This window comes from Manis pentadactyla, chromosome X, assembly GCF_030020395.1.
Source record: "Manis pentadactyla isolate mManPen7 chromosome X, mManPen7.hap1, whole genome shotgun sequence".
Lineage (NCBI taxonomy): Eukaryota > Metazoa > Chordata > Mammalia > Pholidota > Manidae > Manis > Manis pentadactyla.
The window spans coordinates 130,624,797-130,641,953 of NC_080038.1; the positions used below are offsets into that span (position 1 = coordinate 130,624,797).

The 17,157-nt window shown below is 36.6% G+C and overlaps 1 protein-coding gene across 1 annotated transcript in view; it reads left to right on the plus strand.

Annotated features, from left to right (window-relative positions):
- Positions 1-17,157, plus strand: part of ADGRG4 (adhesion G protein-coupled receptor G4) — a 98,554-nt gene that overhangs the window by 46,562 nt on the left and 34,835 nt on the right. The window contains exons 11-12 of the mRNA XM_036919182.2: positions 1,748-1,964; positions 2,991-3,153. Of these exons, the coding sequence (XP_036775077.2) occupies positions 1,748-1,964; positions 2,991-3,153 (380 nt within the window). The remainder of the gene's footprint in view (positions 1-1,747; positions 1,965-2,990; positions 3,154-17,157) is intronic.

Below are 17,157 nucleotides of genomic sequence, written 5' to 3' on the forward strand. Positions count from 1 at the left end.
ATAAGTACAACGTAAAGGAAAAAAATGCATTCATCACGTTGAAACGACTTTTCGTTAGCTTTCAATCTTGCTGGCAAGTATTAGATATCTTGGTTGGAGAAAAAACTCATCAGTTCCCCCAGGTAAATACTCATTTCACTTAAGTCCTTAACATCACAGAGTTAGAAAATGTGTCCTTATTTCAAAGGTCTGTGCGTCCTTTGCTGTACCCAATTTTTGTTACCTCCATGATATTGAGGATGCATCACCCTGTAATGAAGCTGGTGGGGACATTTTACAAAACTGTCATGTCTATATCCATCCTACCATCAGGGTGGGATAATGCGTGACTGAGAGGGAACAATGCAATTCCCAGGGTGACAGAGAGAAGGACTGCAAAGCACAGCTGCTCCAACCCCCAACACCATGCAGAAAAGGGACAAGGGCATGGATGTTATAGTACAGTGATACTGAAGAACGCTAGCTTTGGAGTCAAACAGGCCTGGATGAAAATTGGGGTTAGAACTTCTGTGTTTTAATTTTTTAATCTGTATAGAGAGGATAATAGCTGTAGCCACCACATAGGGTTATTGTGACATCGAATGAGAAAATGATGTATAATGACTTGCTGTGTTTTCATCTCCAAAATGCCCACCATTGATTAACTGGGAGTTGAACCAGGGCTGGCTTGTGACTGCTTAGCACAATAGGATGTGGCAGTAGTGACACTGTGCCAACTATGAGACAAACTTTTCTTTATTCAAGTATCATTGATACACAATCTTATATTGGTTTCAAACATATAACACAGTGGTTCAACAGTTACCCACTTTATTAAACCCTCAACCCCACTAGTGTGGTTACTATGCATCAACATAGAAAGATGTTACAGAATCATTGGCTATATTCTCCATGCTGTGTTATGATTGAGAATTTTTGTGCCCTTTTATACCCCTCACCCTCCCCGTCCAGTATTATTGCTGACTTTTTGAAGATATGACACTGGTGTAGTGGTAGCAATAACAAAGGTCCTTTTTTTTTGGAAATGCATACCAAATATTTATGGATGAAATAATGTAATGTCTGGAATTTGCTTTAAAATGATCTGAGATTGGGGTAAAGTGGGTGGGAGTGAAGGTGAAATAAGATTAGTTCTTCATTGACACTTGTTGAAGCTAGGTGATTCATGAGGTATATGGGGATTCATTAAATTATTCTTCCCACTTTTGTGCATGTTTGAAAATTTCCATAATAAAAAGTGAAGGAAAAAGTGGGTGATTTAATATCTACTGTTCTTACTCTCTAGAAAATCTAAATTCAGTTGTTTTATTTAATTGTTATGTGGTCCATACTTACTTTTTTTCTGTGAGTTGCTGGCTCTTGATAGAAAAATGTAATCACCACCCTTGATTATGAAAACATAGACTGAGTGTTGCTGATATTTGAGTACAGGTAGAACCTACTTAACTCAATCCCATATTCAAAAATCTTAACTTAATTGGAATCTAATTGCAAGATAATTTTCAGTAACAAAAAGGTTTCCCTGGTGTATTTTTAAAAGGATGTAATGAATAAAAACTTGACTTATGTGCTACTTTCTGGGACTCCATCTATTATGGAAATTGAGGTCCAATGTCATCCTTCTGCAAACTTGGCTACTTGCTATGTATTTCCATTTCACTGCCTTTACTTCTTAAAGGGGAGGAAGCAGACCACATGGCCCCACACCGAGCAATGCAGGTTTTACATTTCAATTTTCTTTCCCCAGAGAATGCGGATGATGTTGCAGAGCACATTTTAAATTTAATAAATGACTCCGCCCCTCTGCATGAAGAAGAAACAAAGATTATTGTTTCTAAAATATCCGATATTTCACAATGTGACGAAATAAGTATGAACCTAACCCAGGTTATATTACAAATAATCAGTGCTGTTTTGGGAAAGCAAAATAATTCGTCATCTGAGCTGCATGAAGTAAGCAATGAGTAAGTACTAACACTTTGGTAAAATAAATAATTCCGTAACATGTAAAATATCTGTTATTAATTCCTTCACATACAGTCTTCACCAGTTTTAAAGGTCAGGTAGCTTTGCATGCGCAGCTCAGTTAGTACAGTGCAATGCGGTCACCCTACTCAAATCCCAATTGTGAAAGAATGCATTCAAATTCTAACTGAACCTTATGATAGCAACTTGGCAAATACATAGTTACTCCAAACCAAATCTCCAATCCATTTCCCCAGCCCTGGTGCTCCCCCAACGTTCCCCATTGCTATAAAATGTATCCACCCATCGCTTAGGCAAAAAACTTGAGAATAATAAGAGTTACCTGCCTCAACCTTAGGGCCAGTCAATAACCAAGTATTTCATGAGGCACTGTACATAAATTTTAATCCCTTAAAAAATCCTACAATCCATCTACTTTCCCCCATTTCCACCACCACCCTAGTCCAGGCCACATTTCTCTCAGCTGCCCTTCTTCAATGACCTCATAACTGGTCTCCCCAACTCTACTCTTGCACACTATGGTCTATCTTTTGCATTGCAGCCAGAATGATCTTTTAATGCATATACCTGGCCATGTCATTTTCTTGCTTTTAAATCTGCTCAGTGGCTTTCTGTTACATGTAGAATAAAATCCAAATTTCTTGGCCTCTGAGGCCCTGCATAAGATCTGGCTTTACATATAACAATTTCATTTAATTTTTTAAAGAATCTTTTGAAATGAGTGCTACTGTTACCTCAACACTTGCAAATCAGGAAACTGAAGCTCAGTGAGGTTATTTTATTGGACAGCACAGTTAGAAATTACAGGAGCTAAGATTTAGACTTCTGCCTGACTCCAAAGCCAGGGCTCTTATCCAGTAATTCCTAAACAATAGGAAGGTAATGATTAGTATGGAAATAAATCTTATTTAGAAAAAACTCTTACACTGAGGAAATCTTGTAAGGAGGATGGGCTTTACATTGAAAAGATAGGAATATTCTTGTCTACCTGCCATTCCTTGCAGAATTCTGAGGATAATAGAGCGTGCTGGTCACAAGATGGAGTTTTCTGGGAGGACAGCAAATCTGACGGTGGCCAGCCTGGCTTTGGCTGTCCTGCGTGTGGACCACACTTTTGAAGGCATGGCCTTCAGCATTCATTCCTATGAAGAAGGCACAGACCCTGAGGTGAGTGCAGCTCAGGGAACTGAGAGCCAGTCAGCCATGCACCTCCCAAGTCTTCATCATTTACCCAGAGGCTTTTTTGCAAAGGCTTTAATCTTTGGAAAACCTTATGAAAGTACAAATATCCAAGGGAAGATTTGTACATAACCCTTACTAAGCTAACACCTTGGCTGTCATGGTGTCCATGAGATGGGCGATGGTACTACCTTTGACCCTGTGACCTGAAATCATTTCAGATGTCAATTTATTATTAGCTACCACTTATGGAGCACTTATAATATGTTGGGCATTGTGCTACTGCCTCCTTTGTACAAATAAGGAAACAGAGAAGTTAAGTAACTTGCCTAAGGACACACAGCCTCATGGTAGAACCAGGATTCAAACTTATGTCTGGCTGGCTTTGAAGTCTGGCCCCTTTCCACCACACTACACTACCTCAGTTTTTGACAAGTCATGTGCCCCCAACTCCTGCTCAGAACAATTTGGGAGAGAAACATTTTTTTATTTATAGTTTAAAAAGGTATAAGATTTACACATGGAAAAATGCACAAATTCTAAGTATATAGTCTCTGAATTTTGATATAAGTGGACATCTGTGTATCTCAAAACCCTGTCAAAATATAGAACACTACTACCACCCCTAAAGTGTCCATCATGCCCCTTCCCAGTCAATCCCTGAAAATACTACCTCCATTGGTAACCACCCTTCTGGTATTTTTCCACCATAGCTTTGCCTGTTGTAGAACTTTATGTAAATGGAATCATATAATATATACTGTCTTGCATAAGGTTTCTTTTTATAGCATAATGGTTATTCTTTTTGAGATGCATTCTTCTGTGTCCATAGTTTATTTCTTTTTATTGCTGAATAATATGCATCATATGGATATACCACCAATTATGTATTCTTTTGTTGATGGACTTTTGGACTGTTCCCAGTTTGGGGCTATTATGAGTAATGCTGCATTGAACATTCGTGTAAAAGTCTTTGTGTGGGCATACGTTTTCATATATCTTGAGTAAATACCTAAGAATGGAATTGTCAGCTCATAAGATGTATGGTTAAATTTGTAACAACCTGTCATACTGTTTTCTAAAGTGGAGTGATTTTTTTACTTTTGTATTGGCCATGTGTATATCTCCTTTGGTGATGTATCTGTTAAAATCTTCTACCTGTTTTTAAATTGGCTTGTCTTTTTATTACCGAGTTGTAAGGATTTTTTACATATTCTGGAAATAAGTCATTTATCAGATATGCTTTGAACATATTCTGTCCGTGGCTTGCCTATGCATTTCCTCAGTGGTGCCTTTTGACGAGATTAAGTTTTAGTTTTGATTAAGTATAACTTATCAGCTTTTTTCTTTGATGAATAACAATATATGACTTGTCTAAGACATTTTTGCCTCCCAGCAAGTCATGAAAATATTTTCTTATGCCTTCCTTTAAAAGCTCTATAGCTCTAGCTTTTATGTACAGGAGTATAATCCTAATCAATTGAATTAATATTTTTGTATGGTGTGGTGTATGGTTTGGAGTTTATTTTGTTCCATGTAGATATCCAGTTAATCCAGCACCACTTATGGAAGACTTTTCAATAAAGTGGCTTGTTTTGGCATCTTTGACAAAAAAATCAAATACTCATGAAAATGTAGGTCTGTTTCTGAGCTTTCTAGTCGGGCCTTTTTTTTTTTTGTAGATTCTGATGCCTTTGTCACACTGTCTTGATACCTGTAGTCTTGAAGTAGGTGGTATGACTCCTTCTACTGTTCTTTTTCAAGATTGCTTTGGTTATTCTAAGCCTTTTGTAAATCCACATGACTCTTCAGATTTGCTTATCAATTTGTACAAAAAAACTTGCTGAAATTATGATTGGGATTGAATTGAAGCTATTGATCAATTTTGGGAGAATGGACTTCTTAATAATATTGAGTCTTCTAATTCAGGATTAATTTTTCCAATTATTTGCTGCAAGTATATAAAATAAAATTAATATTCTATGCCTATCTTATCTCTCATCTATCTATCTAAATTTTATATCCTATGAATTTGCTAAACTCACCTATTAGTTGTAGTAGTTGTTTCAGAAATTCCTTAGGACTTTCTATGTAATGTCATCTGACAGTAGAGGCAGTTTTATATCTTCCTTATTGATTTTTATTCTTTTTCTTGCCTTATTTTGATATTAGAAAGTAATGAATAGAAGTGGTAAAGTGGGTGCCCTTGTTCTTGTTTTTCTTCAGGAGAAAGAATTTTACCATTACTGTGAGACATGTTTTTGTTTTGTTTCTTAAATACTCTTTACCTGACTGAGGAAGTTACCTTCTGTTCCTAGTTTGATGCAAATTTTTATTATGAATGGCGGTTGTACTTTGTCAAATGGGTTTCTGTAGCTCTTAAGTAATCATTTGGCTTTTTTCCCTTATTCTTCTGTATGGTGAATTGCATAGATTATAGGAGACAAATCAATCTTGCATTCCTGGAAGAAACCCTACTGATCATGACATATTATCATTTTTACATAGTGCTATTTTCAACTTGCTTATGTTTTAAGTACTTTTGCACTTATGTTCATGGAGGATGTTGGTCTGAAACTTTCTTTTTCTCTAATTTCTTTATCAGTCTTTAGGTTAAGGTTTTGCCAACTTTATCAAAGTAAGTTGGGAAATGGTCCCTCATCTCCTTTCAGAAAGAGTTTGTGTAACATTGGTGTTCTCTTTTCATTAAGTGCTTGATAGGGTTCACTTGGAAACTCTCTGGGTCTGGAATTTCTTTGTGGGAAGTATTTAATATCAAATCCAATTTATTTAATGGATTCGTCTGTGTCTATTTTAGTTAGTTATATTTTTCTAAGAATTTATTTTTTCTAACTTGTCAAGCTTGTTGGCAATAGTTGTTCATAACATCCCCTTATTATTTCTTAATTCCTGTTTGATATATAGGAGTGGTCAGCAAACTTTTTCTGTAAAAGGCAGCTGTATATATTTTAGATTTTGTATCTACTATTCTCCCTTCCTCCTCCCTCCCTCCCTCCCTCCCTTCCTTCCTTCTTTCTTTTTCCCACCCTTTTAAAACTGAAATTCAAAAGCCATCCTTAGCTTGAAGCATGCAAAAATAGGTGGCCTTGGGTAGGATTTGGCCTGCTGACCAGTTTGTTAATCTCTGATCTATAGTGATAATCTGTCTTTCATTCTTGATATTGATAATTTCTTTTCTAGCTCTTTTTTGTGATCAGTATAAGCTAGAGATTTTTCAATTTTGTTGATCTTTTCCAAGAAACAACTTTTGGCTTTGTTAATTTTCTACATTGTATGTTTTCTATTTTGTTGATAATCTCTGCTCTTATCTTTATTATTTCCTTTTTTGTACTTACTTTAGGTTTACTTTACTCATCTTTATCTAGTTTCTTAAAGTGGACCCATAGGCCATTCATTTAGACCCTTCTTTTCTAATATAACCATAAAAAGCTATAAATATCTAAGTACTGCTTTAGCTGCAGTCTGCAAATTTTGATGTTTTATTTTCACGATCAGTCACCTCAAAATATTTCCTACTTTCTTCCATAGATCATTCAGGAATGTGTTCCTTTTTTATATATACAATCTTATATTGATTTCAAATATACAACACAGTGGTTCAACAGTTACCCATATTATTAAATCCTTACCCCCTCTATTGCAGATGCTATCTGTCAACATGAAAGATAATACAGAATCATCGACTATAATCTCCATGCTGTATTACTATACCCATGAACAACTTATATTGAGATTAAGAATTTTTGTGCCCCTTTATTCCCCTTGCCCTTTCCACCCACCCAACCCAACACTTCCCCCATGGTAATCACTAGTTACTTCTCAATGTCTATGAGTCTACTGTTCTGTTCCTTCTGTTTAGCTTTGTTTTTAGATTCCACAAATAAGTGAAATCATATGATCTTAGTCTTTCTCCACCTGGCTTGTTTCACTGAGCATAATACCCTCTAGATCTATCCATGTTGTTGCAAATAGCAGGATTTCCTTTTTATGGCTGATTAATATTCTTTGTGTATATGTACCACATCTTCTTTATCCATTCATCTATTGATGGACACTTTGGTTGCTTCCATATCTTGGCTACTAAATAATGCAGCAATAAATGTAGGGGAGCATATATCTTTTCAAATCAGAGATGTTGTTTCCTTCAGGTAAATTCTTAGAAGTAGAATTACTGGGTCAATGGTATTTCTATTTTTAGTTCTTTGAGGAACCTCCACACTGCTTTCCATAGTGGCTGCACCAATTGACATTCGCACCAACAGTATCAGAGGGTTCCCATTTCTCCACATCCTTGCAAACACTTGTTATTTCTTGTCTTTTGGGTAGTAGCCATTCTAACTAGTGTAAGGTGATATCTCATTGTGGTTTTGATTTGCATTTCCCTGATGATAAGCAATATGGAGCATCTTCTCATGTGCCTGTTGGTCATCTGTATTTCTTCTTTGGAGAAATGTCTGTTCAGGTTCTTTGTGCACTTTTTAATAAGGTTATTTGTTTTCCTGGTGTTGAGGCATATGTGTTCTTCATATATTTTGAATGTTAACCCTTTATCAGATAAATCATTTACAAATATATTCTCCCATACTGTAGCTTACCTTTTTGTTCTGCTGCTGGTGTCCTTTGCTGTAGAGAAGCATTTTAGTTTGATGTACTTCCACTTGTTTATTTTTGCTTTTGTTTTCCTTGCCTGAGGAGATATATCCAGGAAAAAAATTGCTCATACTTATGTTCAAGAGATTTTTGCCTGCATTTTCTTCTAAGAGTTTTATGGTTTTGTGGCTTATATTTAGGCCTTTCATCCATTTTGAGTTTACTTTTCTGTATGAAGTGTATGTGTACAGAGAGTAATCCAGTTTCATTCTCTTGCATGTAGCTGTCCAGTTTTCTCAACACCAGTTATTGAAGAGGCTGTCTTTTCCCCATTGAATATTCACGTCTCCTTTATCATATGTTAGTTGACCATATATGCTTGGGTTTATATCTGGGCTCTTTATTCTGTTCCATTGATCTATGGGTCTGTTCTTGTGCCAGTACCATACTGTTTTGATTACTGTATCTTTGTAGAATAGCTTGAAGTCAGGGAGCATGATACCCCTGGCTTTGTTCTTCTTTCTCAGGATTGCTTTGGCTATTCAGGGTCTTTTGTGGTTCCATATGAATTTTAGAACTATTTGTTCTAATTCATTGAAAAATGCTGTTGGTGTTTTGATAGGGATTGCAGTGAATCTTTAAATTGCTTTAGGCAGGATGGCCACTTTGACAATATTAATTCTTCCTATCCATGAGCACTGGATAGATTTCCATTTATTGGTATCTTCTTTAATTTCTCTCATGAGTGTCTTAATATTTTCAGAGTATAGGTCTTTCACCTCCTTGGTTAGGTTTATTCCTAGGTATTTTATTCTTTTTGATGCAGTTGTAAATAGAATTGTTTCCTGATTTCTCTTTCCACTAGTTTTTTGTTCATATATAGGAATGCAACAGATTTCTGTGCATTAATTTTGTATCCCACAAATTTGGTGAATCTAGTTATTAGTTCTAATAGTTTTTTGGTGTAGTCTTTAGGGTTTTCTATGTATGATATCATGTCATCTGAACATAGTGACAATTTAACTTCTTCCTTACCAATTGGACGACTTTTATCCCTTTGTCTTATCTGATTGCTGTGGCTACGACCTCCTGTACTATGTTGAGTAAGAGTGGTGAGGGTGGATGTCTTTGTCTTATTCCTGATCTTAAGAGAAAAAGCTTTATTTTTTTCACTATTAATTATTATGTTAGCTGTGGGTTTGTTGTATATGGTCTTTGTTATGTTGAGGTACATACCCTCTGTACCCATTTTGTTGAGAGTTTTTATCATGGATGTTCAATTTTGTCAAATGTTTTTTCAGCATCTATTGAGATAATCATGTGATTTTATCCTTCTTTTTGTTAACGTGGTGTGTAAATATTGATTGATTTATTAATATTATACCATCCTTGCATCCTTAGAATAAATCCCACTTCATCATGATGGATGGTCCTTTTGATGTATTTTTGAATCTATTTGCTAGCATTTTGTTGAGGATTTTTGCATCTATGTTCATCAGGGATATGGGTCTATAATTTTTTGTGTGTGGTGTTTTTATCTGGTTTTGGTATTAAAGTGATGCTGACCACATAGAATGAGTTTGGAAGTATTCTCTCCTCTTCTACTTTTTGGAATATTTTAAGACAGATGGGTATTAGCCCTTCTTTAAATGTTTGGTAGAATTCAGCTGTGAAGCCATCTGGTCCTGGAATGTTGTTTGTTGGGAGTTTTTTGATTACCAATTCAATTGCATTGCTGGGGATTGGTCTGTTCAGATTTTCTGTTTCTTCCTGGGTCAATCTTGGAAGGCTGTATTTTTTTAGAAAATTTTCCATTTTTTCTAAGTTGTCCAGTTTATTGACATAGAATTTTCCATAGTATTCTCTAATAATTCTTTGTATTTATGTGGTATCCATTGTAACTATTCCTTCTTCATTTCTGATTTTCATTATTTGTGCCCTCTCTCTCTTTTTCTTGATAAGTCTGGCCAGGGGGTTATCTATTTTATTTTCTCAAAGAACCAGCTCTTGGTTTCATTATTTTTTTCTATTGTTTTATTCTTCTCTACATTATTTATTTCTACTCTGATTGCTCTGATCTTTATTACATCCCTCCTACTAACTTTGGGTCTCATTTGTTCCTCCTTTTCTAGTTTCTTTAATTATGAATTTAGACTATTTATTTGGGATTGTTCTTGTTTCTTGAGGTAGGACTGTATTGCTATGTACTTCCCTCTTAGAATGGCCTTTGAAGCATCCCACAAATATTGGACTGTTGTATTTTTGTTTTCATTTATCTCCATGTATTGCTTGATTTGTGTTTTAGTTTGGTCATTGATCCACTGATCATTTAAAAGCATGTTTTTTAGCCTCCATATGTTTGTAGGCTTTTTTGTTTTCTTTGTGTAATTTATTTCTCATTTCATACCACTGTGGTCTGAGGAGTTGCTTGATACAATTTCAATATTTTAAAATTTATTGAGGCTCTTCTTGTGACCTAGTATGTGATTTATTCTGGAGAATGTTCCATGTACACTTGAGAAAAATATATATCCTGCTGCTTTTGGGTGGAGTGTTCTGTAGATATCTGTTAAGTCCATCTGGTCTAATGTATTGTTCAATGCCTCTGTTTCCTTATTTGTTTTCTCTCTGGTTGATCTGTCTATGGATGTAAGTGGTGTGTTAAAGTCTCCTAAAATTAATGTGTTGCAATCCATTTCCCCCTTTAATCTGTTAGTATTTGTTTTACATATTTAGGTGCTCTATGTTGGATGCATAGATATTTAGAATGGTTATATTCTCTTGGACTGAGCCCTTTATCATTATGTAATGTCCTTCTCCCTTGTTACTTTCTTTGTTTTGAAATCTATTTTGTCTGACATAAGTACTGCTACTCCTGCTTTTTTATCCCTATTGTTTTTATGAAATATCTTCTTCCATCCATTCACTTTTAGTCTGTGTGTGTCTTTGGGTCTGAAATGAGTCTCCCATAGACAGCACATAGATGGGTCTTGTTTCTTTATCCATTCTGCCACACTATCTTTTGACTGGTCCATTCCATCCATTTACATTTAAGGTGATTATTGGTAGACATGTACTTATTGCCATTTTACTAATTGTTTTCTCTTTGTTTTTGTAGCTCCTCTCCATTCCTTTCTTCTTCTCTAATACACTTCTCTTGTTATTTGATGGTCTTCTTTAGTCTTGTGGTTGGATTTCTCCTTTTTAATTTTTTGTGTTTCTATTATAGGCTTTAGATGTGTGGTACCAAAGTTTCAAGGATAGCTTCCTGACTATGTAACAGTCTATATTAAATTTCTGGTTGCTCTATTTCTAACACAATCTAAAAGCATTTTTCTTCTTCTTCCTCCTCCACACTTTATGTATTAGATGTCATAATCTGCACTTTTTGTGTATCCCTTGGTTGATTTTGTGTATAGCTGTTGTCTTGCCAATGTGTTTCAGCCCTGGGCAAGTTCACTAGGGATTAAGTGAGACTGAGAAATGACAATGGGATGTTTTTGGGGTAAAAGGTTTCATTACCTGGCTTGGTCTCCCAGCAATAGGTCAAGCACTAGAATTACGTCTGCATCCAACAGTCTGCAGGTCTGTAATCCTTCTTCATTTCTGCCTCCACCCAGTGCACTGGGAAGAGATCTTTATATAGTTGCTCAGTCAATAATAGCTTATTGCCTATAGGTGTGGAAGCAGTAGCCTAACAGTAGGTCAGTTACATCATCAAGTGGTTTAGGTTCAGGTGAGGATCCTGACCATAGGAACGTCAGTTTTTCCCACAGTTGTTTTTGCTACTTTTTTTGTTTTAATTTCATGCTTGCTTGGTAATTAATTGTTCTACTACCTTTACTGTGGGTTTATTTTCACTGGTGAAAACTATTTCACCTTAGGAACATTTTCATGTACAGCAGTCCCTTCAACATATCCTGTAATGCTGGTTTAGTTGTTATAAATACTTTGAGCCTTTGTTACCTGGAAATTGTTTAATCCCTATTTCAAATTTGAATGATAATCTTCTGGGGTAGAGGATTCCTGTTGAAGGTTCTTCTGTTTCAGTACATTAAATATTTCATGCCACTCCATTCTGGTCTGTAATGTTTCTGCTGAGAAGTCTGCTGATAGCCTGATGGGCTTTCCCTTATAAGGAATCTTTTTTCTCTCTCTGGCTGCTTTCAATACTCTCTCATTATCCTTAATCTTTGCCATTTTAATTATTATATATTTTGGTGCTGTCTTCCTGGGGTTCCTTTGGTTAGGGGCTCTCTACACTTCCATGACCTGAGTGTCTATTGCCTTCCCTAGACTGGGGAAGTTTTCAATAATTATTTCCTCAAAGGGACTTTCTATCCCTTTATCTCTCTCTCTTCTACTTCTGATATGCCTATCATGCTAATATTGTTTCACTTGGATTGGTCAAACAGCTCTCTTATCATTCTTTCATTCCTAGGGATCCTTTTTTCTCTCTGTTCCTCAGCTTCATTGTGTTCCCATTCTCTAATTTCCATCTCATTCATTGTCTTCTCTACTTGCAGTAATCTATTATTCAGTCTCTCCATTGTACACTACATTTCAGTTACTGTATTCATCAGCTCTGAGTGGCTTTTTTTCAGCTATTTTATCTCTTTGTTGAAGTCTTCCCTGAGATCTTCAATACTTTCTACAGATCCATGAGCATATTTATGACTTTAATTTTGAAAACTTTATCAAGAAGATTGGTTATCTCTGCTTCATTTAACCGTCTTCCTTGTGTCTTATCCTGTAGTTCTGTTTGGAACATATTCCTCTGCCTCTTCATTTTGTCAGTTTTCTGTGTTTCTTCCTTTGTATTAGATAGATCTGCTATTCTTCCTGGTCTAGAGAGTAATGACTCACGAAGAAGGCATCTTGTGATGCCCAGAAGCTCAAGACTCCTTACTGTCCAGTTCCTGGTTCTCCTTTGCAGTGGAGCCCCAGTTGCTCTTGGTGGGCAATGGGTGGTACTGCCTATGTGTCTTCTGTCTGTGGTCTCAATCCACTGTTGCTGGCAGTTTGCCTCAGCTGGCCCTTTGTGGTCAGAGCAATGGCTTATGCTGGGATGGTTGTGGGTGGTCCTGCCCTCTGCCTGCTCTTCAGCGATGGTGTGGATGCCCTGCAGTGAAGGCAGGGCAGTTGCATGGCTCTGGAGCAGGGCAGGGCATGGCATGGAGAGTAGCAAGGTAGCAGAGTGCACTGCAGCAGCAAGTTGCACTGATGCCCCTAGTGGTGGTGTAGGATGCAGCCCCAGGCTTGGCCTCCTCTGGGGAGAAAGGAGCCCTTGGAGCTGGCTCCTGCAGGTGCCTCCCCGGTAAGGCTGAGACAGGGCTGTGAAAGCTGGGAGAGCCTCCCTCTGCCTGCCAGGAAGCAAAGTCTGACACAGCTGCACTGAGTGGGCTGGCATGCCAGTGGTGCACAGGGGAGTGCCTCAGGGCCAATCTGCCAACAAAGGGGATGGAGTTTCTGGGGCTTCTGAGAGTGCCTGAACTGTTGGGCCAAGGGAGGGCTGAGGAGGTATGTCCACCTGTACTTTCTCCTGAAGAGAGAGCTATATCCAACCCTTGCCCCTCTGGCACCCCTCCAACTGCTGGCAAGTCTTTAAAACTGCCACCTCTGCTTTGGGTCTCAGCAGGACCAGCAGAGTGTGCCTGTCCTCCACAAGCAGCTGGAGTCTCAGCTCCCAGAGTGTTCCAACTGCCCCTGGTGTCCAGCCCTACTAAACACCAGAACCCAATGCAATGTGGACTTGTGCTCCCAGAGGAGATCTCTGGGGCCAGGTGTGCAGTGTTTCTGGGCACCTATCCCATCCCTGCCCTGTTCCTCTTCCTCTAGCCTGTGGGCTGGGATGGGAGAAGGGATTGGATCCCACTCAATCACAGCTCTGCCACTTTACCCTTTTATTTGTGGTCTTCTCTTTTTTTCCAAGTGTAGGTGGTCTGTTCTGCAGTTTTCAGGTCATTTTTGGGTTTAGCTGTATTTGTTGTAGTTGCTTCCTTGGTGTGTTTGTGGGAGGAGGTTTCCGCCTTGCCTTTCTACTCCACTATCTTTCCTCCCAGAATCTAAGAGTATTTTCTTTAAATCCCAAATATTTCCGGGATGCCTACAATCTATTATTGTTACTGATTTCTTGTTTATTTCATTTCGGTCACAGAATATACTCAGTATAATTTCAATCCATTTAAATTTATTGATACTCATTTTTTGGTCCACTGTATGATCTATTTTGGTGTTTTACACACTTGAAACACTTGGTGCATTTTACAGTTGTTGGATATATTTTACTATAAATATCAATTAGGTCTCAAGGTGATTGATAATATTGTTCAGATTATCTATGTCTTTACTGACTTTTTTTCCTAGTTGTTTCCTAGGTTTAGCGGGGTGCTAAAGTCTCTAACTTTGTAAAATAGTCTATTTCTCCCTTTATTTGTGTCAAATTTCACTTTATTCATTTTGGAGTTCTGTTATTAAGTGAATACATATTTATGTTGTTATGTCTTCCTAATAATAACTGTAATCCTAAACTATTTATCATTATGAAACAGTCTTCTTTATTCTGGTAATACTCTTTTTCTTGCAGTCTATTTTATCTGATTTTAATATAGTCATCCTAGCTTTCTTATGCTTACTATTTTAGATATTTGTTTTTTCATCCACTTTCTTTCTATCTATGTCTTCATAGTTAAAGTGCACTTCTTATAGATAGTATATGGTTTATGTTTCACTTTTTTTATCCAGCCTGAAAATATTTGCCTTTGGATTAGAGTATGTAGTCCTTTAACATTTAATGTAATTTTTGATATGGTTGAATTTAGGACTACCATTTAATTTTATTTTCTATCTGTTTTTGTTCCTCCTTTCCTGCTGCCTTTTGGTTTATTTTAATAGTTATTACCATTGAATTTATTTTTTGCTGGCTTTTTCTATCTATCTATTTGCATTAGTTTCTTAATGGTTGCTCTAGAGATTGCAATATCCATGCTTACATTTTTGCATCTACATAGAGGTGATATTGTACCAATTCATGTACAATAGAAACGGTGATTATACATATCCATTTACATCCTCTGAACTTTATGTTATAGTTGTCACATATATTACATCTAAGAAGATCAGAAACTCCATAAGACAGTATTATAATCATTGCTTTAAAGAGTCCTGTGAAATTGAGAGAAGAAAATAGTCTTTTATATTTACCTAAATATTTATCATTTTCAATGCTCTTCATACCTTTTGGAAGATCAGAGTTTCATCTGATAACATTTCCCTTCAATTTGACCAAATTCACTTAAGAGTTTCTTGTAATACAAGGTCTTAGGTGATGAATTTTATTAGTTTTCATTTATCTGAAAATGACTTTATTTTGTCTTTTCTTAAAATATATTTTTGTTTACTATAGAATTCTAGATTGGCAGCATTTTCCCCTCAGCCTTTAAGATGTTCCACTTTCTTCTGGCCTCCATATTTTCAGGTCAGAAGTCAGTAATAATTTGAATTATTGTTTCTCTGTACATGATATATAATGTGTCATATTTCTCTGGTTGCTTTTTTTTTTTGTAGATAATTATTTTTTATTGAAGGGTAGTTGACACACAGTATTACATTACATTAGTTTCAGGTGTACAACATAGTGACTCAACATTTATATACATGATAATTCTAGGTACCAGCTATCACCATACCAAGTTGTTACATTATTTTGACTATAATCCTTATGTTATACATTACATCCCGGTTACTTATTTATTTTACCATTGGAAGTGTGTACTTCTTTTTTTTTTTTGTGAGGGCATCTCTCATATTTATTGATCAAATGGTTGTTAACAACAATAAAATTCTGTATAGGGGAGTCAATGCTCAATGCACCATCATTAATCCACCCCAAGCCTAATTTTCGTCAGTCTCCAATCTTCTGAAGCATAACAAACAAGTTCTTACATGGAGAACAAATTCTTACATAGTGAATAAGTTACATGGTGAACAGTACAAGGGCAGTCATCACAGAAACTTTCGGTTTTGCTCATGCATTATGAACTATAAACAGTCAGTTCAAATATGAATACTGATTTAATTTTTATACTTGATTTATATGTGGATACCACATTTCTCTCTTTATTATTATTATTTTTAATAAAATGCTGAAGTGGTAGGTAGATACAAGATAAAGGTAGAAAACATAGTTTAGTGTTGTAAGAGAGCAAATGTAGATGATCAGGTGTGTGCCTGTAGACTATGTGTTAATCCAAGCTAGACAAGGGCAATAAAACATCCACGTATGCAGAAGATTTCTCTCAGAACAGGGGGGGGGTGAGGTTCTAAGCCTCACCTCTGTTGATCCCCAATTTCTCACCTGATGGCCCCCCTGCGACTGTGCCTGTCTTAGGTTGTTCCTCCCTTGAGGAATCTTACCCGTCTCTGGCTAACCAGTCATCTTCCGGGGCCATACAGGGAAATGTAAAGTTGGTAAGTGAGCGAGAAGCCTTACTGTTTGAAATGGTTAGCTTTTTATTTCTTTGCATATTTATGCCCTGTAGCTTCTATGCCCAGCATTTGTCTTGAGGTATCTTTACCACTTGGAAGAATTATGATACTCGGTATATTTGATATGAGGCACGAATTCTATTTAAGGGTTGTAATTAGGAAGGAAGAAGAAAAGCTATAGAAGTAGCAGGCAGAAGAAAACATGTGAAGATTGATTATTTCTTTGACATATCTTCTTGTAGAGTAACTTCAGCATGTATAGGTTTTAAGCTACTACTTAAATTGTGCACACACATTAACATAATAGGAGTATAGTTACATAACCAAAGCAGACCTGTAATTACCAGCCATCTCCAGTGAAACCAAGAAAACCAGTTAGGCACCTTAGGCATTTGTGAAAACTTATCTATGATATGGTGGATATTGTCCAACTGAACTTGAACAGTCTGAGAGAAATCAGACAAATTAAAACAACCCATTCCTGGGGAATGTTCACATCCCTTATGTTCTTTTAACAGTAAATAGTCTGTAGCTGTAAGATTTTGGAGTGCTACAATTTGCACTTCTCCTAATTCTTGGTTGAGTTCCAACAGTATAGATCCAGTCAAATTTGTTGTTTTACTGTATGCACAGGCCAGCTTAGATATCTCCTTCTTCATTCCCATGGCAAGTCTAGGAACTGGTAGGATGAGTGCATCTACAGCTGTAGCAGTGCGTGGATCTTTGTTGGGGTTTTTTGATGATCATCTTCTGGCATGAGTCTTCCAGAGAGTGCTGATGTTGGAAGTTCTTTTTCATATCGTATCTTAGTTCATTTTTGGGGTAGCCCAATTAGGTTTGATCCTCTGAATAAACACAAACAGACCCTTTGCCTACACTTTTATATGCCCTTTA